Source organism: Ammospiza caudacuta, chromosome 13, assembly GCF_027887145.1.
Source record: "Ammospiza caudacuta isolate bAmmCau1 chromosome 13, bAmmCau1.pri, whole genome shotgun sequence".
Taxonomy (NCBI): Eukaryota; Metazoa; Chordata; class Aves; order Passeriformes; family Passerellidae; genus Ammospiza; species Ammospiza caudacuta.
This window is the reverse complement of record NC_080605.1, coordinates 13,774,066-13,796,315: the sequence shown is the minus strand read 5'-3', so window position 1 is coordinate 13,796,315 and position 22,250 is coordinate 13,774,066. Positions and strand designations below refer to the sequence as shown.

The window sequence follows — 22,250 nt, the reverse complement described above, 5'->3', positions numbered from 1 at the left end:
ACACTTAAAAAAAATCTTTGTTAAATTCTTGTTGTATAAAGTAGTGTTGTTGGTTGATTTGTTATAACGTACCACCAAGAATAGAGCAGAGTTTTGTTTTACTAAAAAAGTTCTAATGCTTTTATCCCTTTCTCAGACATGAACAAACCAGTGCTTCAGCTGTCAGCACATCTTCATTCTGGATGTCAACATACTGATTTTTTCCCATGCATTTCTAATTTAGTTTCTTTTGGTTATGACCATTTCTTTAAAATATTCCATCCAAGGCTGTATGTCATAACCACTCTAAATGACGGTAAAATGCGAAAACCTTCAATAAAAAAAATCTTCAATTTAAATCTGATTTAAAATAGAAGGTAATAAAGCCATATATCTCTTTTGTAAGCTAAAACTAAGGTAGCTTTTCTGGAGTCATCTGGGACACGAGCTTATCTGTTCTCTCTAACCTTCTGCATTATTAAGAACAAATTTATTTTCCACTCTCTAACCCTGGTTTCTATGCCTTGTATGAACACTAAAATGGCTGTAAAGGGCGAAATTCTAATCTTAAAAAGATCTATGGTGTTAAAGTATGATCTTGTTGGCAGCTTTAAACATTGCCCATGCCTCCCCAGAAAGCAGAGCCGGGGCCTGGCAGCTGTTTGTGTTTCCCTGCCTTGGGCCACCAGGGAGCCCCTGCACAGAGCAGCTCCAGGGCCACAATTGTGCCCACGGCAAAAAAGGCAATTTAACATTTTCTCAGGCTGGGGATGCTTTATCTTAAATTGAAAAATTTATGCACTTAGTCCCCAGGTATATTAAAACTTAGTTTTGCTCTCTACATGTTTATGTCCTCTAACAGTCAAGGTCAGCTTTTTAAAAAAATTATCAACTTTGAAATAACATTTGCATGTATGTGGGAGTTGTCAGCAGAGTTAGCAGTAATTACAGGTGAAGAGCTGGAAGGAGGAGGAACCAATTCAGTTTATCCCTTCCTGGTTTGTGGGGCCTCTTCAGATGGGACTCTTCCATTCTGATGGGGAACAGTGAATGTGTTAAAAGGTGTCTTTAAGAAAAATAATTTCCAACCCAATTAATAATGGCTCCACATATTACTAATACTTTATTTAAAACATTTTCTAAAATAAAATACAGTTTGGAGGAGTTTTTTTGAGTGTTAGTTTGTTAAATGCAAACATTTATGTATGCATTTAACAAACTGTGTTTGTTCCTGTGCATAAGCCATTATTGAAAATAAGCAAAAGAGCTGTTGAAGCCCTGCAAGTTTCTCCTCCATTGTATGGGAATGTGTGCAGGTTGGTGGAGGACTAATTTCTGCTTTGCACTTTCCTGTGTATCTAAATTTAAATAATATAAATGACACACAAGTATTAAGAATGTTCATACTGATGTACTTGCAGCAGCTTTTGGTAAAATGAAGGATTTATTTGGTTTTTAACTTTGGTAATACTTATTTTTAAATGCAAGATAATTAAATTACCACTGTTTGCGTAGTGGACTCTGTCTAGCTATACCTGTGAACACTGTCTTCAAAATGGCTTTTATAAGGAGAATAAAATGTATTGCCTTTTACACAGAACTTCTGAGAATTCCTAGGCTTAAAATAAACCCAGCAGCATTTAAGCTACTTTGGAACAGGAGCTCTCCTTTGAAAATGTATTTTAGTAGTAGCTGCATTCCAGCTTTGGTTATGTCTACTGCTGTAGTGAAGGTGAGTAATATTTTATTAACCTGTATTGACATTTGCTGGAACCTGCCTGTGTTCTAGCAGGTCCTGCAGGACATACTGGACTTTGCTGCCAAGGGGTAATTAATATTCAAAAAAAAAGTGATTTGGTGGAAATGAGAGTCACCTTTTGTGTCACTCTGTGTCATCTGCTTTGGTAGCAGGAGGATGCATTGGCACAACAAGCCTTTGAAGAGGCTCGACGAAGAACTCGTGAATTCGAGGATAGAGACAGGTCTCATCGGGAGGAAATGGAGGTGAGGGTTTCACAGCTGCTGTCAGTAACTGGTTAGTACTTTCCCAAAACTTTAGATTGTTTCCATTTTTGTCTGTTTGTACAATGTCGTGTATTGTGCTTGTTCGGTGATGTTATATAAAAATTTGCAAAATGCATTGTTTGTTACTCTTGTAAAATGGGTTTCAAGTTGTTTAAAGTTTTGATAAGAATTCTCTGACCATGTACTTTTTTCCTTTCTGTAGATGGTCTTTGCTGTGGGTACTTAAGCTGTAAAGACATTTATTCAAAGAGTTGCCATTTCTCTCTGAAATGATACTGAGAGAGCAATCTCTTGCCTCGTGCATTTCTCATGAACACAGAAAAGGCTCTGGGAGCTGCAGGGGCAGAATTTTGGAGCTTGTTATCCCATGTTTTGGGAAAAATTACCAGCCAATTTAATCAGATGCCACAGTCTGCTTTCTTGTACAGGCTAGTTTTATTGTCTTCTCACCTTTTTCTTACTGGTGGGAAGTCTTATTCCTTTTTTTCACAGTTTTAGTTTCCCTGTCTTGTTCTTTGCTTCTTCAGGGCCCCACAGTCTTGAATCTTATTCTTTCTTGATGAAAGCAGAAATTACTGGGATTGAGAAAAGAAGAGCCAGGAAAGGGAATGGAAACCAGCTGCTCTGAGATGCCAGAAAGGCAAGAGCTGTAAGAGGACAAGTAATAATACATAAGGGGAGTTGGCAAGTTAAGGCAGGCTGCAGGTCAGGAGAGAATAGGGAGAACACAGGCTTTGAATTTCTTTCCCTTACTAATGCTCTTTCTTAATTCTTGCTTCATCAGTAGAGCCTGATTTAACTCTAATCAAATATGATCAATCTGCTGGTTCTATGGTTTTTAGAAAATTTGATTATTGTTATTGCTAAGCTGCTTTTCTTTTGGCATTCTTTTGGATAATTGGGATGATCAGACAGGTTCTCTTCCCTTCCAGCTACAACTGGAAGACACTGAGCATGAGAATGAGAGGGAACAGATAGGCACAGAGGATAATATCTCTCTTTGAAGTGGCTGGTGTGTGTCTCCTTGCAAACACTGCTGCAGCCAGGTCAGATGGCAGCTGTAACAAAGGTGAAATCCTTGCCTTGGAGGCCCTGCTACTGCTGGATTCTGGGAGCAGCTGCCGGATTGCCTGAATAATTTTGTCCCAGCATAGCTACAACCTGCTTGTAAGTTCAGAAGGAAGGTAGAATTAGCTTTAAGCTGTTCATGAAGACCTGTGCCAGCCTGCTTTACTGTTAACAACACAGTAGGAACTTTAGGTCCAATCTTATGTCTTTTACCTCAATGTACTTAAAACTTTTATTGATATATTCTTCTTGCACTGTGCCCTTCATCCCCACTCCTCTTATTACGCAGAAACCATGTGCATGCTGAAAGTTAAAAAAGAATGAGGCTTTCTGAAATAACATCTGGAGTTCTGAGACACTTAGTTTTCCTCCAAGTGTAGAAAACACTTGCAGCTAGGCTGTGCAAAAACACTAATTCAATTAACAGTGAGATGGTAATATTGAGCATCTGGGGCTTCATGACAGACATCAAAACACATGACACTGAGACACAAAAAGCAACATTCTTGGCTGTCTGCAGGAGCTGGATGCAATAACTTCTGAAAACACTCTTGCTTTTAATAAGACAGAAGGCAGTTGCTATCAAGTGATGTCCTTATTAGCTGTTGGTACCCATTTTCTCTTGAAACAACAACAGTTGTTGTCCCAGCTCTAAAGCACTGGTATAGATCACCTACAGAAAGGAAGAAAAGAAAAAATTACTGACTTAAAATAAGTTTAAGTAGAATGAAAAGTATTATCAAATGTTGTTTCAAATTTGTGATGTCAAATGTAAGTCTTTAATAATTGTAATACGTTGTTTTGCATACTTTCCTGTTTATTTTACTGTGCCTCTCTGATATGTCTAACCAACAGATTTTTTTTCTCCAGTACTTGTAGGTCTATAATTGGTTTTTATATTTCAGTTTTCATTCCTGTGTTTGGAGTAAGATGTCCTGAACTTATATCTGCAAATGTTCACAGACAAGCTTTTTTACTCTTGATCTTAGGACTGTATAAAAATCAGGCTCTTTTGGGACGAGATGGTAGAGAGCAGAAATAGACTTACAATGCATTCCTAAAGAGCAATCAGATTTCCAAATCATTCATTGTTACCCTTCTTTTCAATCTAAGGCAGCATTTGGGCAGAATCAAATGAACTTTAATCAGTAAGCATTTGGTGTTCATGATCCTTGTACCCAGTTCTCAATAGAAAGTGATGCATAAAAGTGCGTTCCTGTGTTTGTTGTATTTGTGGCCTGTATTGAATTTTCTGATGCTGGCGTGCTCAGTCAGCTTGGAAATGCAGTTTGTCAGTGGCACCCTTCTGATGATTGCATTGCTGACAGCTGCAGAAACCTTAATCCAGACTGCCTTATGTTCTATTTCTGTAATTTCAGTGGGGCCAGCAGTACCTTTGGTTTCACTACAGAGATGGTACTTGAAGGCTTTTATATGGGAAAGGCCAGTTCTATGTGTGCTGAGTGAATTTTTATGTATATTATGCTACACACAAATGAAGATACTTTCCTTATGATCATTTTAATATGATTTCTATACAGCTTTCATCCTTAAGAAAGTTTTAGATTTTTCTTTTCTGCCATGCTTGGCATGGACAGTAAAACTCAGAATTGGCAGATGTGGAACAGGATCTCATCAGTGTTAATGATGGTTTTAAGAATTGCAACACTGTAGAAAATCAGGATATTTCTGACAGTAGAATTACTGTTGAAATGCCTTTAATAGAGACCAGATTCTGCTTCAGTGGGGGAGGGAAGGGGAATCCTGCAATATTCCACCCACTCCTACCCAAAACAGAGGCGCCAGCTCTTTGGAAATATTTATCCATCCAAAGCCTGGCAGCATATGAAAATGATCAGATTAAATTATTTATTTATACAGCTTTCTGGGTAGAAAAGATTCCCTATTCTAAGTCTTTCTGTAGACTTAACATAGTCTGTAGACTTAAAACTCCCCACATAGGAGTGATCAGTGATAACTCATTGAAAACAATGTTAAAGTTCTTGTGTGTGACAGTTGGATTTTAGAAGGGTGACACTTTGCAAGGGGAAAGAATTGCAAGTGCAGTAGCAATTTAGAAATTATCATTTAGCTAGTTTTCATTTTTAAGTACCCTAAAAAAACTCCAAACCAATTAAAACAAATTCTTTCCCCTAAAAAAGCAAAAACTCCTTCAGGGTGTTGTGAGGTTTGTTTGCCATCTTTTCATCATATAGAATCTCTTCTATTCTAGTTTAGCACACCAGACCTTTATTTTAATGAACATATTCTTTGCATATGAGGGCATCTGAGGTTGGTTGTACTTGAATTTTCAAAGGTGATCATGTTTTTGTGCAATTACAGCACTCTGATGTAAATAGGGTGGGAGTGGATTTAGGAATTTTCATTGAAGTTTTTAAGCACCTCTGAGTTGAACTGCCTTCTGTTGCATTTTTAACATAGTTTGTTTTGAATACAAGATGCTTTTGAGTTTTTATATCAACTTGTATAGCTCAGTTACATGAAATACTGCAAATCCAGCCCCACTCTCCAGGATTCTTCTGTTTCAAAGATGCTTTTGAAGTCACTGAGTGTTCTTAGTGCCTTCAAAATTAATAAGGTATCCCAATGACTTTTACTTCTACAAAAATGTTGGAATGCTGAGACAGAGAATGTTTAATAATGCACATCAAGAAAGACTTTATCCCCACTTAAAGATTGTTTAAAAAATGAGGTGTATGAACTTTAAGTATTTGTACGCTCCCCTTTGCCAAACTAGAAGAGCGAGGAGACTGAAGGGATGTTGGTGAGGCAGATGTTTAATTTTCATGTCTTTATCTCCTTGTGTCGTGGTTGAGAGTCAGTCTGAGTGTCTCTGCTGTGGTTTCAGTATGAATGACCAGAGTTAGTGTCAGGACAAGAAGTGTTCTGCAGAAATTACTGTGAAGTTGCTGTCTAGACGTGAATTTCCAGGAAGAGCTTTTTGCTTGTTTTTCAGTCTTCTAGCATAGTGGCGTGATGCAAAAATATGTTACACTGTCCAGAATGGGGAGATTTAAACATCCCCAAGTTGGTGAAATTAGAATTTATTGGAAGCAATGGCCCATGTTCAGTGCGGAACAGCCACAAGCAGGTGCCTCCTGACAGCTCTTTGCTGGAGCAGGTGGCACAAAGGGATGGATTTTCAAGGGGTAGGTGAAGAGAAGAGACCCTCTGGTGTGTTGCTGTGTGCAGGTGGGGGTATTTTGTACAAACTGTAATTTCAGATTTGCAGGGATCTGTGTGAGTACAGTTTGTCCAGCTGTGCTCTCCAGAGCTTGGCTGAGGATGTCCCCATGGCTTTCCTTGGGGATGGGTTGGATCTGTTCTCAGTCTTCCAATGTAATTTCTTCAACCAGTATTTTTGAAATGTCATATTTTTCTACTTTGTGTTCCTTTCCTATGTTGCTGCCATGCTCTTTATTTTAGCAACACTGAGTAAAGAGAGTGGTTTGCTCTCCCTAAAACAGTCTAGTCTAGCAATCTGTCTGTTTGTGGTCTTGTGCTAAATATAAATTACATTAATGGCTAAGCAGAGCCATTTTGGGAAACTGCATGAAATTCCCATTTTAAAAACCTTCATTTTGCTGAAAAAAACCCCCTGTTTTGGAACTTGTTTTTCTTCCAGAAGCAATCCCTCTCAATACAAAGCACCAAAAACACCCACCAACCCCACCCTTTAAAGAGTGCTGGAGTAAAAATTTACCTAAATTTTAAATACTGTGGCCTGCCCTAGGTTTTTACATATTATTCTTGTTTGTTGGGAATTACCAGTTGAAATGGGCAAGATACATTTCATTTAATTTTGCTGAAGTTGGGAACTCTTAAAAAACAAACAGGATTTTGTTACAGACATGTAAACAGTTTAGAGTTGAAAGAAAATAAAGTAGTAGGACTGACTTTCATGTTCTTACCAAGGTTCTAGACACTGAAATTATTCTCCTTTTCTTAATTTTTTCTGAGATGAAACTGCTGGTGTAAATAAATGCTCTAACTAATTATATTTTTCTCAAATACAACTGGCTTCAGAAGAAAGTGTATAGTATTACAATAAGTATGTGGGGACTTTTTTGTTTTTAATTTTGGCTCAGGGTTTTTTACTGAAAATTTTCTCATCAGATTTTAAAGGGGGTTTTTCCTTATTAATCTGGAATTAATTTAATTAGTGTTTATTGTATGTACTCTCCAAACTGATGATGATAGAAAAATAGTATAACATTTAACCCAGGTTTTTGGATATGAAAGAAACCCAAACCGTTGATTTTTCATATGCAGTGGGCAGTGTAGACTTGGTATGTGCTTGTACACAAGCATAAATAATTTGTTTAGATGCAGGGTGGGAACAACACAACTTGGAAAGAGGTGTTTGGGTGGGAGTGTGTTGCCTGAAGAGGTTCTGCAGTGCCAGTGCAGGACAAGAAGGCCAGTTAAGTTATGACTGGTTTGCTTCACAAGAACTTAAATAGCTGGTCCTTGTGCAAAAGTGCTATAGAATGCATAGATCAGAAAAACAATTTGTGCTGTACAGAATCAATGCTGACTGTGGGACAGAGGAGATCAATCTTGCAAATCAGGGAATTCTGTAATATAAGCGTCTTCTTTCAGTCAATGAAGGTTAGAAAGGGGCTGAGCAACAGAGGAATACTGTCTGGAGGCAATCAATATTAATTATAAATTTATAACCTTTAGACCAGCTTTCAAACAGTGCTTTCTAAAAGAGAGCACTTTAAGCTTTTTTCCCTTGGAAAAGAAGTTTTAATATGAAAGTAAAAATTTCCGTCCCTACTCAGAACTCTTCAGAGCTCCTATTCCTGCTGTGCTCTTTCCTTCCTTGGCTTGCAGTGACCTTGGTCCAGTTTGGGGCAGCAGAATCATTACCTTCATAATAGTTTTTAAACAAAGATGCAACCATTGCAAAGATTTCAGGTGAGGGGGTGCAGGGGGGTCAGGAAGCAGCTGTGCTGCTTGGCCTGGTCATGCTCTGCAGGTAACACACTTCATGTGTGTTTTCAGTCTGTTCCTAGGAAATAGATAGTGGTTTGAAATGAAGTCTTGATGGAGGTAAGTGCTGAATAACTCTTATCAATGGCCTTTGTCAGGAAAATTTTTTTATTTTGACTTTCAGTGAGCTTGAAAGACAATCAGAATAGAAGTAGGAATAAAAAAGAGCATTGGGTATAGAATTCATGGCATTAATAGTTCTACAGTTACTTCAGTCCAACATCCAGATCTCTTGCCAAGTTTGAGGGCCTGTTTTCCATTATTTGCATAATTTAAGTGGTGCTTGACATTATAATTAAGATCAAGGCTACTCCTTCCCAGGTTCAATGAAAAGGAGAGCTGATAGCAAAATGAATGTTATGGGCAGCCAACAAAGCAACTGCAGAGACTGGATCCAGGCCATGAAGTCTGAAGCTGATAGCTGTGCCTGCTAGGAATGTGGTAAAGATCATATCCCCTCTGGCTGCCAGTGGCTCAGGGATGCAGTGTGTAGTGGTGCTGCTGTGGCTCAAGTTCTGAGAAATGCAGATTGAGAGTCTGTGCAGGGCCCCCAGAGACTAGGGAGCACATGGGCTGCTTCATCAAGCTGTGACCAGAGGAGTTCTGTGATGTATAAGTTGACATTCTCACTGTGCTGTAGGGCCCCAGCTTTGCTGAGTTTCTCCTGCCCTCTGTCCAGTGAAGGTTACTGGGGGCAGGGCCAGCATTGTGAGCCAGGCTCACATCTCTGTGGGAGAGATTATTAACCAGCAACTCAAAGTTTTCAGTTCATTGCTGTGGGCCTGCCTCAGACACCAGGACTAATGTGAAGGTGTGCTTGGGTGTAACTGGTCATTTTTCTGAGTATTGCTCTCTTTATTTCAGGGCTGGGTTTTGGGTTTTTTTTTCATTTGGGTGGTTTTTATCCTGTGGTTGTATACTTTTCTAAAAAGTATCTGCAAAGTATTCTCAGTTTTGGTTGGTTGGGGGTTTTTTTTATCCCTTTTCAGGAGGCTGGCAGTCCTAAGAGAATCCAAATGTTCACTGTTTAGTTTTTCATAGCATAGCCTGATTTTTCACTTATTTAGTAAATTATAGATGGCAGATGCCAAGGCACATAATGCATTTACTCTGTCTGTTTCAACAGGACAGAGCTGCCAGAATCCAATTAAAGAATTGCACTGGAGTTGTCCATGGAGAGACTTTATTTTGGCTATTCTTTTTGTGACAGCCCTTCATCAAATTAGCTTCCTCTTCTTCACCAGTGTCCCAAGTTGTATATGCAGTGGATATGGTTGTATTTGTCATTTCACTGTGTGGCATTCAGAGGTCCCAGTTTTCCCTGCTGCTGTTTAAGTGATTCATAGAAAGGGAGAGACCATCTTCTCTGTCCATCCTTACTAAATTTGCTTCCAACTTTCTCAGTTCTGCTTTCTCAGAGCTATCATGTAACCCACACAGTGGGACTGCATTATCTTTTCCTGATGAGCTCATGTGGTAAGAGGAATTGGTTTCCTTAGGTATGTTTGAGGCCTCAGAACATGCACAGGAAGGGGCTGGTTAGAGATGCTTTCCTAAAGTCAGTTTAAGGAGTTTTGTTAGTACAGATGGAAGCACAATAGGCTGCAGCATTGAGTGGCTGGAGGAGGAAGATGTGTTCTGACTGTCTTGGCTGCTGGAGGAACTGCTTATGTGCCACCTTCCTTATTGCCCATCTGTTTTTCCATTGTGCCCCAGTAACAGATGTAAAGCCTCCAATGTGGTTCTTGTTCAGAAAAGTAAATGATAAAACTTACTGATTTAATGATTCCGAGCTATCTAGTTTATTGAGAAGAAAAGCAATATGATACAGATATGATACTGCATCTTACTCTTGTTAAGACTTTCAGTCTATTCCCCTTAGCCTGTGTTTAGGCTTGAGAAAAGCTCAGACATCAGAGGTTAAAGAGAGCAGAGGTGTAAGAAGTACTGTAGGACACGCTTTTTATGTTTGTTTACTCTCAAAAATGCTTTTGTAGTAACTCTGCTCTTTTTTGTCAGTCACTACCCCCATGGTACCAGCATTATGAGTTCAGCATGAATCAGTCTAGAGTAGCATTTGAGAGGAGGCTTTGAAATGGTTTTTTGCCAGGTACGTCCCTGAAATTCTTTCAGTTGGTCATCACACCCTCTCCAGGGTTAGAGGTTTTCAATGGCTTGTGGCCAGATACAATTCCTTCTGTGCAGCACAAGATTTGCATGGCTTCATGTTCTGAAAGCTGAGTGCTAAGTATTTTTCAGTGTTGAAACTCCTGATGTGTCCATCAGGTTAACTCTTCTGTTCCTGGATATTTACAAGAGAATTGGCAATGTTGGTTAAAATACATTCTTTTTTAGGATAATTACAACTCTGGTGGGATCTGTGTATTAATTACCAGTTTCTCACAAGCAAATATTTGTTATCCTTTCTCTAAATAACAGATGAAGAACATGTGAAGTAATGCTCCTTCAAACTTAAAATCAACGTTTGACTGAAAAAATGAAATACACAGAGAAAAGATGAATAACTGCTGTTTTCTCATGGCTCATTAAGCATGACTCATAGCAGTGTATTCCATTTCCCAATGGCAAAGATAGATGCATCTTTCTTAATTGAAGCAAGTCTCCTTAATCCTTGAGAAGCTGAGCCCATTATTCACTGAGAGTAATACTGCTGCTTTTGTGTGGCAGCAAAAGGTATGCATTTCAAAAATTACAGCAAAAATTGCAATTTAGAGGATTGATTAGCTTTGCTGGGGAGTATAGGACCCCCCCAGTGGTGAGAAGTCTGGAGATTGCTGGTTTACATCTATAAAAGGGAAGTTTAGCTTCCTGTAACAGACTGAGAAGTAGCAGATACTACCCCACTTGTGTAGGGCACTCGTGTGATAGTCACACCACTCCTACAAGGGAGTGTTAAGGACCTCGTGGCATTTCTTATGGAAGTTTTATTTTGCCAATTGTCAGTGAACAAAAATAGCACCCAGTGCTTCTTGCTGCACAATGTGCTTCCTGTCTTTGTACAAAGTGATTTTTCTAGTCTTTACCAAGCATCTTTTAATTTTTGTATTTTTCTTTCAGCATGTGAAGCCCAGTTGTAGTTGCTGTGTTGTGCCCTGGCAGAATGGCTGTGACTGCTAGAACAAGCCTGCTTCACACATTTGTCTTTTTGCTCAGTAGTAGCACAAGGAAAGGAGGCTGCCTGAGTCAGAGCTGTCATTCCAACATGTTGCAGTTGCTTGTGTAAATTCCCACTTACTGAATTGCAAAATTGCACCTTTATCCACATACACTGTTGTAAGATATTGTAATGACTGGTTTTGGTATATTTGAGGGTCATTTGTCATGCCTTTTGCATATCACTTGAAAGGGCAAATCTGGCAGTTGTTCACTAGTGGCTTCTGCAAACTCTACAAGTAGCAATGAGGTCACGAATCATGCAAATTCCTTCATATGCTTTGAAAGAAAGGACCACTTTAAGCAAAGCATAAATGCAACCATATGCTCATATCTTGGAGCCTTCACTGAAATTTGACAATAAAATTGCTGTGCATATGATTTGTTTTCTGAAGAAGAAACACTGTTGTTTTTAGAGCAGTATCACAGCAGCAATTAACTTGCTGGCCTTTTCTAGTTAAGTATAAAAATGTTTATTGAGTGCAAAATTGGTAGAAGTAAGATTTTGGTAATTGTTAAAGACAGAGCATGTCTTTGTTTCCTTTTAGAAGAAAGAGGCAGCAGTAAAACCAGAAGAAATCTTGTTACAGTCTGTTCAATAGAAGGATATGCAAAGTAGAACTGTTGCTGTTTTGTTAATCTTGGTACAACTCTTAAATTAGCCTGGAAGTATCTATTGAGACTTGATGAACAACCATTTCACATGAAGAAAATATTTACAGCACAGTTGACTTTTCTGTTGAAGGAAAAAGGAAGTGTGGGGTTTCCTTCAGTGGTTTTAATAGTCAAAGCTGAATGATTTGGCTTTTGGAAATAATGTAAAAAGCTTAATTAAATGCCATCTTCTAACACTGTGTATCTCTACAAAGAGGACAGTGTGCAGAAGTTGTTTCAAGTGCCTCAAGGAATACACCCTTAAGCACTTACTGTCATCAGTGCTGTGTGGTGATTAGAGCAGTTTGCTTTAATGTGATTCCTCAGAAAGATTACTGAGAAATCTGTGGGTTTGTGCACCAGCACTGGTGTTGGTTCTCACCTTCAGATTTCTTCTGCAAGCAGGAGAAGCAGATTGTTCCTTCAGAGTACAACTAGTGCAGATAGAGCAAAAAGATTGGCTCACTCTTAATTACCTAAAGTACAGCCAACACTGAATACATAAATGTAGTAGGTAGCAATTGTGATATTTAAGTTAGTGGAGGTGTTTCCAAAGCAATAGTGGCAGTGTGGCCACTAAGAAGAGTGCAGGAGAGGATTGTCTGCTCTGGAAACTTGCTGATTACTAAAGGGATTTATTGAATGAACTCCATGTGCATCAGAAAGGGACCATTGCACATGAAAGGGAAATGTAGTTTAAATTGTCTTTTAAATAGGAGAAGGAAGCAGCAGTTCTCTGTCTGGGTGCAGCTAACCTAGTGCACTGGGAGCATACAATTAGGCAGACAAGAAGAATGGTAGATAAGGGGGGAAGAAGTGAACAAAGAAAGGTCTGAGTTGGGAAAGGTGGTGTCAGCAGTGCATGCCAGAGGGTCTGGGGAGAGCAGGCTGTGCTTGCTCACCCTTTGGAATGGGAGTGCAGCAGCAGCCCCTGGTGAGCTGGGGCAGCTGCTGGGCAGTGGGGAGGCCTCCTCTCTGTCATTAACTTGGGCTCAGGAGAGCCCAGGGAGCCCCCAAAGCAGCACCTGTGCCCCTGTTAGTCACAGCTCTGTGGGATGGTGCCAACACGGTCACTGCTTGAAGGGTATTGCAGTGGCACAATGCCTATGTTAAGGCTGTTCCCCAACCTTTCAGGAACATAGGAAAAGTCTTTCAGAACAGGAAAGTTGTCACTGGTTTGCATTTTTTAAAGCCCTGAATATGGCAGGTTATTGCAGCTGATGGAATAAAGCCTGACTAGTGACACCTTCCACCAGCTGGGAATGTGGCCTGGGACTGTTTGGGACATGTGGCACTTACAGGCCATGGTGCCAGCTATTCACTCTATAAACTTAAATAAAAGTGCTGCTACTAAAATGTCTTAAGAACCAGCTAGCATGTATTAGATGTTCTCAGAGTAAAAGTATGGTTTTAAAATTTGAAGGAAATAAATGTTTTAAAGTATTTATGTGCAGCATTTGTGTGTGCTGTACCAGTGTACAGGTGGAGAAAATAGATAGCAGTGTCTTTTACTGTGACTGAACGTTCTTAATTACCTCTTTAAAATGTCATTAACTCAAACTGTTTAACACAATAATTTATTTAAAGGAGAACTTACATTACTTTTGTTTTAATACAGGGGTACAGTCATGTGTCAGTTTTCTCAGTTTGTTAACTTTGCAGGTGCACTGAAGAAGAAAGCAGTAAAACATGAGGTGTTAAAATGTGTGTCCATCTATGGAATAAATTGTGCTCATGTGTTACTATAAGTCTCTTGATTCTAGAGGATGCTGAAGTAAATGTTTCCCTCATAAAATTATCTGGAAATGATGTGATGTATTCTGTCTCATATTGTAGCCTTTCTCCCCAAAGCTGACAGGAAAGGTTAACAGAAGGGAATTTCACAGGAAAGAAAATTATTTTTGGAAGAAGAGACACAAAATTGTTCCCTAACTATTGTGGGAGTCTCTTGCTGATTGCTGAAGCAATGTTTGAAGCCTGGCAGTGTGAGTGTGCACGTGTGTGAGCACGAGCACACAGTCCCTGTTGGGGAGGCACAGCAGGCTCTGAGCCCCCCAGGAACAGGGGCTGCCAGACCCACTGCCCTCCTGAGAGCCTGGGGGGCAAACTGAACTGGGGGGAAAGAATTATTTTGATGTTAAAAAGTATTGCTTTGCTCACTGCTGGAATTGTAAAATTTCTTTACGATTAACATTGCTATCTCTACATAAATATTGAACTTTCCCGATCATCATTTAGTGTTCTGCTGCTTTCCATATCTTAATGCTGGCATTAAGATCACAGCCCTTACTCTCTGCTGGTTAGTGCAGACTTTTTAAAGTGCATTTTAAGTTATTGATGCAATTTGATATTTTTCATAATTTCTATTTAAACTGAAGTTGCATCATCTTTCTTGAGCTCATCTCCTGTAAGAGTTGCCTTAAGCTACAGGATTGCTTTTGCTACTTTTTGTGTTGTTTGTTTAACTTGTATTGTTTATGGTCTTATTTGTGTTAATATACTGAGTAAGAGAGCTGATAATTTCCTGGTTGCTGATGCTCAGAGTGTGTTTGTCCATGCAGGCAAGAAGACAGCAAGACCCTAGTCCTGGCTCCAACCTGGGCAGCGGCGATGATCTCAAACTGCGTTAACCAGCGGCGTCCCCGGCTCTGCACACGTGCATTGCTTCTACTTGGCAAAGGATTGAATAAAAGACCAGAAACTGTGAGAACTGGGTATATTATGGTCTGTTTCCTGACCTGCGGCAGTCAGAGTCACCAGAACTGCCATGGTTTGCACTATGTTTATGTTACAATACCTGCATTTCCCATTTTAAGCATGTAGCCAGTGGCAATTTGAAATTTTGTTTTTCTATGCAAACTTATTTTTGTTGGCACTATTTTAGTGAAATGGAAACTTATGCAGCTATAAAACCATTTTTCTCAACTGTAATAAAAATTGTCACTTAAAAATAGGTCAAGATATTACAGATTTAGAACAACTTTTGGTTTTGTTTTTGGGTTTTTTTTGTTTGGGTTTTTTTTTTTTTTTTGTAAACTGCTGGAAGCCAATGCATTCCAAGCTTAATTTTTTGATATGGGCTTTTGGAACTTTGATTGTCCTTATTGTGTTCCTGCTTTATTTTAGATAATGCATTCTTACCTTTCTTTCAGTTTTCTTTTTTCTAAATTTGCAAGACCTTATTAAAACTGCTGACATTATTTTGCATTATTTCCAAGCTAAACCCAGTGAATCAGAGCTGTTGGAATCAGTTTTCAAACTTTGTGGGTTTGTAAACATTACAGTTGCAGTATTCGTTTAACTGCTAACAATTCATTGGTTCCACTTTTAAAATTATAAAAATCTTAAAATGTATATTCTCTTGCATTAATGCATTCTACCCCATTATCTGTCTCAAATTTTATTCTGTTCCAAGTGAGTTTGGGTGGCTGTTATACCCTGTATATAGTGCTTTACTGAAACTCAGAGGAAGTCGCAGGCTGGCTTCTGTTTTATTCAGGGATTTTTTTAACTAGTTCTTCAAAGGGATACTGCAACTCCACAATCAGATTCAACAGCGTTTAAACTGGGAACAAAAGTGATCAGCTGCCAAGGTGATATATATGAAATCATGTTTAAGATAACTGCTTTAAGTATATTTTATATCTTAGGCTTTTTGTAAAGTTGTGCTGAATGGTGAAAAGCTGAGATGAGCTTGTGTGCAGGAGCCTCATACTGCACATAGGCCCCTTCTATTAAATCTTATGCAAATTAAGACTGTTGCAGTATATATTGCATTTTCTAACAGGGTAAGATTTGGGATGAATTAATGTATGAATTAATCTTGTTTCATTTGGGGTGATGGTGAATGGACTTACTCCAAAGATTTCATTGCATCCAATATTTGAAGAAAATTTATTAGAAATGTGATGTCATTTGGCTTTGTTAAAATGTGGTGCTTCCTGTACAGCCTGGTTGATTAAAATGTCACTTAAATACCTTTTTAAAATAAGGGATCTGAATCCAGTATTTTAAGAATTATTTTAAAGATAGAAACTCAATATGGTTAGAAGAGTTAAATCTTAATTAAATTCTATTATTAAGACAATTATACATTCCTCATTAATGGCAAAACAATTGATGCAAAAGAGGTCTTGCAAAAATGTAAGATGTCAATGTGAAGGAGAATCTTTGTATGTTAATAATATGAATATTTAACATTCACTTAAAAATGTCATTAACTGTAAACTGTGAGAATGTCATCAAATAGAAATATTTTGATACTTCAATTTAAATGTGATTCACCTGAAAGATAATCTTTTTCACTCTGTGGCCACATTCTTCTTGCTCTTCTTCCCCCAAAGAAATAATTTTTCTAAAGTGTTTCTGCAAAGAGTTATTTAAGGGACACACGCATGCATCTGCACGCATCCCTCGCCTTGGATCTTCTCTGCCATCTGTGTATTTTTGATGGAATAGTCTGAAGATTTATTTTAAAGGGTTTTCCTAACGTTTCAGACAGTGGTTTTAAACCATAAGTACACAGGAAATGACGCTATCAGATATTAACGTTGCTATCTCTGTGTAAATACTGAACTTTCCCTATCATCATTTAGCATTCTGCTGCTTTCCATATCTTAATGCTGGCATTAAGATCACAGCCCTTACCCTCTGCTGGTTAGTGCAGACTTTTTAAAGTGCATTTTAAGTTATTGATGCAATTTGATATTTTTCATAATTTCTATTTAAACTGAAGTTGCATCATCTTTCTTGAGCTCATCTCCTGTAAGAGTTGCCTTAAGCTACAGGATTGCTTTTGCTACTTTTTGTGTTGTATGTTTAACTTTCATAATAAACTTCTGTGTAGTGAAAACAAGGTGCTCTAAGTTTGTTTGACTCCCTGGTAGTCCCTGCTGACATATTTTGTTTAGGTGGAAGGCTGCCTTGATGTCTGTGGCTAAAGCAGTGGTGACATCCAGTGGTCACTTAATTAACTGACCCCTCTGCTCTGTTCAGCTGCTGTCTGGGAGCAGCCTTTAATAGAAGGGTCTGCACTGGAAAAAATGTGGATTTTGCTGCCCTAAAACTCTTGTTTCTTAAAACTGATATGCCCTTCTTACTCTGAAAGTGTGGATCTGCTCCAGGGGCCCCAAGCAAGGGGCTGTGTGAGCTTACAGAGTGCTGTTTGTGGGCACATTGTGAGAGCAGCCACCAAACCTTGTTAATTGTGCTACTTTGGGTGAGGGGGGAACAGGGGGATTACATGTGTAAGTGCAGGAAATGTGGTAAAGTTCTGTGGGGAAAATATGAATGTTGTATGCTACACCTGAAAACCTTCTGGAGCTGCTAAAATTCTAGGTGGTGTAACTTCAAATAGCTAACACTGACTGACTGACAGTGCTGAGTCCTGAAATCAGACAGAGGATTGCTTGTTTCATAACAATGCTTTAGGAATATTTACAATCAAAAGGATAAGAAGTAACCTTATTTGAGACTTTTCCCACCTGGCTGTGAACAGACCAGAGAGCACCAAAGAAAAGCAGCACTGCTGTGACCTGTGGCTTTCCTGGAGATGTTCTGCAGTGTGAAAGGGAGGTAGCTTTAGAAAAGGCAAACAGCAAACCACATTGCTCTGCTTCTCTTGCAGAGGGCAGATGGTGTTTGCCAGCCCTGCTGTCCAGGCAGTGTTTTAAAGGCATCTCAAACAGCTGTTGAAAAGCCATTGGGTAATTTGTCCATTTACCTGCAGGCTGATGGAAGGTTCACTTTTCTGCCCAAGGCACATCACAAGTGGCTGAGTCCAGTACTTGTCCAGCCTTTTCTTGGCTGAAGGTGAAGGACAGAGGCACTTTGTCCTCTGGCTCTTCCTAGATGGAATTTGCCTCTCAAGTGTGTCAAGCAAAGGGAATCTGAAAATCTCCCTGCATGAGGCACATAGAGCAGAAAGGAATTTTAAAAGCATCACAATCCAGTGCCTTAACTAGCATGGCTTAGGGATGGCTGTCCTTGATGTGGGAGTGAGACACCACTGGAAATGCTGGAACTTACTGGAATTGAGAAGGATGTCAGGACCTGGAGCCCAACCACAGCAGGTGAGGTATGGTCACTTCCAGCTGGGATTTTTAACCTCCTGCTCCTACATGACATCTTCTAAGAACAGAGTATTAACTGTTTCTCAGAATTCTTAACCAATTCTCAACCAATAATTTGGGTTGAAAGGGAGCTCATCTAGTTCCAACCTCCCACTAGACCATGTTGCTCAGAACCCCGTCCAATTTGGCTTTGAATGCTTCCAGGGATGGGGCATCCACAGCTGCTCTGGGCAGCCTGTGCCAGGGCCTCATCACCCTCACAGGCAAGAATTTCTTCCTGAAAACTAATTTAAACGTCTCCTCTGTCAGTTTGAAGGCATTTCCCCTTGTCCTGCCAGCCCATACCCTTGTCAAAAGTCTCTCTCCAGCCTCTTTGCTTACTGGGATGGCTCTGAGGTCTCCCGGAGCCTTCTCCAGGCTGAACTCCTGTCTACACAGGAGAGGTGCTCCGGCCCTCAGAGCTTCTTTGTGGTCTCCTCTGGGCTTGCTCCAGCAGGTCCATGTCCTTTTGTCAAGGACCCCAGGGCTGGAGGCAGCATTGCAGGTGGGGTTCTCTGTGTTTAGTCCGTTTACTGGAGTCCTCAAAATGTGGATAAGCAGGTTTCCTAGTTTCTCTGGAGGGAAAAAACAGCTGTCCTGGGCTCATGCTCCCCTTTCTGAAAGCCGAAAACTGAGAAAATGAACTGTGAGTGAAAACAGCAGCTTTTCTGTTCCTGCAGACCTCTGCTGGTTTGTCTAATAACCAGCCTTGTTCAGGTAAGAGCTGGGAAGTTGGATGAAGATGTGGTTTGAGAGAGCTCCACAACTGCATGGACTGGGATGACCTTGGCAGGATTTCTATATATATATATTTTTTTGTTTGCTGTTAGTTCAGGACTCCAGTCTGTCATAGATGTATTAAAGAATCCATCCTGTCTGCACAGAACTAGGACCAGTTTCTGTGAAGTTGCATTATTTTGTTACTACATTTCCAATGCAAATAAGAGAATGACAGAAATGGCTTCAAGGATGGGAATTGCAGTGAGAACTTAGAGCAGAGTGAACATTTGCATGGGCAACATTTCTCATAGCTCATTTGCCTGACATCCTGTCTTCACACTGCCACCAAATGTAAATCCTGGGCCATGCATATTCATCAACTGCTGCAGCTCAGAGCTGCTCCGGGTTTAAGTAACTATTAAATAGGTTTCTCAATTACAGGTTGAGATAAGTGAATTTTCAGAATTGCCTTGGGCTCATTTCTTAAAGCTCAGGAATGAGAGGAGGGGAAAGTAGCACAGAAGAGTTGAGTGCTGCCTCTCTGGTGCTGTCACCTGGCACAGTGGATAGCTGGGGAAAGGAGTGGGAAACCAGAACACTTCTTGCTCAGTTTTGTGCCTCTCCCTGGGCCTGGTCCACAGTTTACCACAGCTGGGGAGACTTCTGCTAAGTCTTTGTTGCTTCCCACAACTCTTCTGAGATGTAACTGTTTTCTACCCCGTTGACCTGATGATGGGGTCTCGGAGAACCCCAGAATGGATTTTCCTGGGTCTCCACTTTCTTGTGTTCCACAGGCTGTGATTCTCTGCTTTTCATGGGAAAGGCTTTGCCACCTTTCCCCCTTTGCAATCTTCTTTCTTTCCTGGAGCAGGTGATGAGTTTAACTTGAAAAGAGACAGACCTAGGGATGGAGCACAATTTACACATGAAAGCTCTGGCTTTTCCAGCTGTTACCCACTGGCTTGCTGGGAGAACCTGTCCCTCTGAGCCTTTCCCACCTGCATGTCCAATCCTTTCAGCTTTTGTTATTCATACCTCACAGAACCCCAGCACAGTCTAGGCATAGAGAAACAGCAGTGTAAGGAACTAAAGCTCTGTCTGTGGGATTCACTTGTCCCTGATCACTCCCCATGTGACTGCTGCTGAAGCAGATGACTGGGGTGGTTATGCTGCCACTACAGGATTTTGGAAGAATTTCAGGGCTTTGGTCCCTCACAGCAGCAGTGCACAGGGGCAGTGACATCCTGATGAAACCCCAGGAGCTCTGAGCTTGGAGGAGAGCAGAGAGGTTGGTGGGGAGAATGTGGGTTTGCTGCTGGATTGCAAGCACAGCTAGGGGGTGACAACTCTTACTAGAAGACAATTCTTAATAAAGAGGCAGCAGCTCTACACAGAAACACCAGACTTGCCATCACCTGAGGGCCAGGAAGGCTGCTGAGTATCTCACTTTCCTGAATGATGTGCCACCTGCCCAGAGGAAGCACCAGGTTCCCTCCCACCCCACCAAGAGCAGCCTGTCCTTCACTCCAGCCCCTGCACGGGGCAGCACCACAGTGAGGCACCTGCTCTGGAGGTGAGAAACTGCAACACCTTCCAGCACCATCCAGCTCCTCACTGCCCTTCCCCAGCTGCCCCAGCCAACCCGAGGGTGGCCACCAGCCTGCAGACACCTGGGCAGCCTGTCCATGGAGCCAGGAGCCTGTGCCCACCATGGGCAGCCTGTCCATGGAGCCAGGAGCCTGTGCCCACAGCTGCTGTGGCCCAGGAGGATGAGGATGGCTGGGGAGGCTCAGACCTGTGTGTGATCCAGGTCACAGAATCATACAATGCTCAGGGCTGCAAGAAATCTTAGCGAGCATTCAGTCCACCCCGTGTGATGGACAGGGAACCTTCTAGGTCATTTGCTCTGGCTGTGTTTGAGGTCTGGGCCCAGGGAAGGGAGGGCCAGGCAGAGCTGCAAGCACAGCCTGTGTCTGAGCTGCCCAGTGATTTCCTCCTGCTCAGGTCAGAGCTGCAAGCACAGCCTGTCCCTGTCCCTGAGCTGCCCAGTGATTTCCTCCTGCTCAGGTCGGAGCTGCTGCTGAGGAACCCCCAGACACTTCCCTGGCAGCGACAGCCCCAGCCCAGAGCCCCTCGGTGGGTGCTCCCACACAGATGAGAGGACATATCCTCTTTTTGGTTCTGCTTTCAGTTCTGCTCTGCAGAGCACATCTGGCGTGTGACTGCCGGGACCTGGGGCCGGTGGTCCCGGCAGCTGCGTGACTTTCTGAAACCACCAGCCCCAGCAAGGAGCCTCAGCACCAGCTCCCGCAAACCCTCTCCACGTCCACAGCTCTGCCTTGGGGCAGGATGTGCCACAGGACCATGGGCACTGCCCTGGGAGGAGGCTCAGGGAGCATCTCTGCAGCTGGCTCTGTCCACCACAGCCCGTGAGTAACACCTGAGTCACACCCTCGCTGCTCTTCCCCAGAAGTCAGGGACAAAATGGGCACAGATCTTCAGGGGCTCTGAGACGGCCCTGCAGCTCTGACTCATCTCCTTTTAAATGACAAAACCCCAAGCACCAGGGCTGGAGCAGGCTGGTGTAGGGGCTGACACCCCTCTCTCTTTCTCATAGCATGCCCCATGGCCCTTTCTCATCATCAGCTGTGACAATCAAACATCCCTCTTGGAAATATACCTGGAGGTGAAACTGAGCCCAGGTGAAAGCCCTGCTACATGTGCAGCACCTCTGGATCCATAAACCCTTGTATTAAGTGGTTTGAGAATTCTGTAGAATCCCCAGACCCATCTTTTACCTTTTTTTTTCCCCCATGAAACCTCTCCTTTAAATATTTTTTTTTTACAGAATCCCTGTGCTTTTCCCCAGGGTAAATTTCCCCACCAGTTTTCAACGTGTGATTAAAACCCCAAGTGCTGGGCTGGGCAGCAGCTGAAGGCAGGATGCTGCGGCCAGAGGCTCCTGGAAGGACTGACGGTCCCTCGCAGCAGCTGCTGAGGCCGCTGGCTCCGTGCTGAGCCACCCGGGCAGGAGCGGTGCCCATGCCCAGTGCCCATCCCCGGTATCTGTTCCCTTTGCCCATCCCCGGTGCACCTTCCCGGTGCCCACCCTGGTGCCCATTCCCTTTGCCCATCCCCGTTGCACCTTCCCGGTGCCCACCCTGGTACCCATTCCCTTTGCCCATCCCCGGTGCACCTTCCCGGTGCCCACCCTGGTGCCCATTCCCTGTGTCCATTCCTGGTGCCCATTCCTGGTGCCCATCCCGGTGCCCATCCCTGGTGCCCACTCCCTGTGCCCATTCCCGGTGCCCACCCTGGTGCCCATTCCCGGTGCCCATCCCTGGTGCCCATTCCCGGTGCCCACTCCGGTGCCCATCCCTGGTGCCCACCCCGGTGCCCATTCCCTGTGCCCACACCAGTGCCCATTCCCTGTGCCCATTCCCGGTGCCCATGCCCGGTGTCCATCCCCGGTGCCCATGCCCGGTGCTCACCCCGGTGCCC

At 42.0% G+C, this 22,250-nt stretch overlaps 1 protein-coding gene across 2 annotated transcripts in view; it reads left to right on the top strand.

Moving 5' to 3' along the window:
• The window catches only part of CBFB (core-binding factor subunit beta), a 37,833-nt gene extending 21,059 nt beyond the window's left edge, over positions 1-16,774 (top strand). The window contains exons 5-6 of one of the 2 annotated variants that reach the window (XM_058813371.1): positions 1,888-1,983; positions 14,481-16,774. In XM_058813371.1, coding sequence (XP_058669354.1) covers positions 1,888-1,983; positions 14,481-14,549 — 165 coding nt within the window. In that variant the 3' untranslated portion in view covers positions 14,550-16,774. Of the gene's footprint in view, positions 1-1,887; positions 2,015-14,480 lie in introns of both variants that reach the window. The other variant, XM_058813372.1, reaches the window with a different exon arrangement.
• Positions 16,775-22,250: the final 5,476 nt, after the last annotated feature.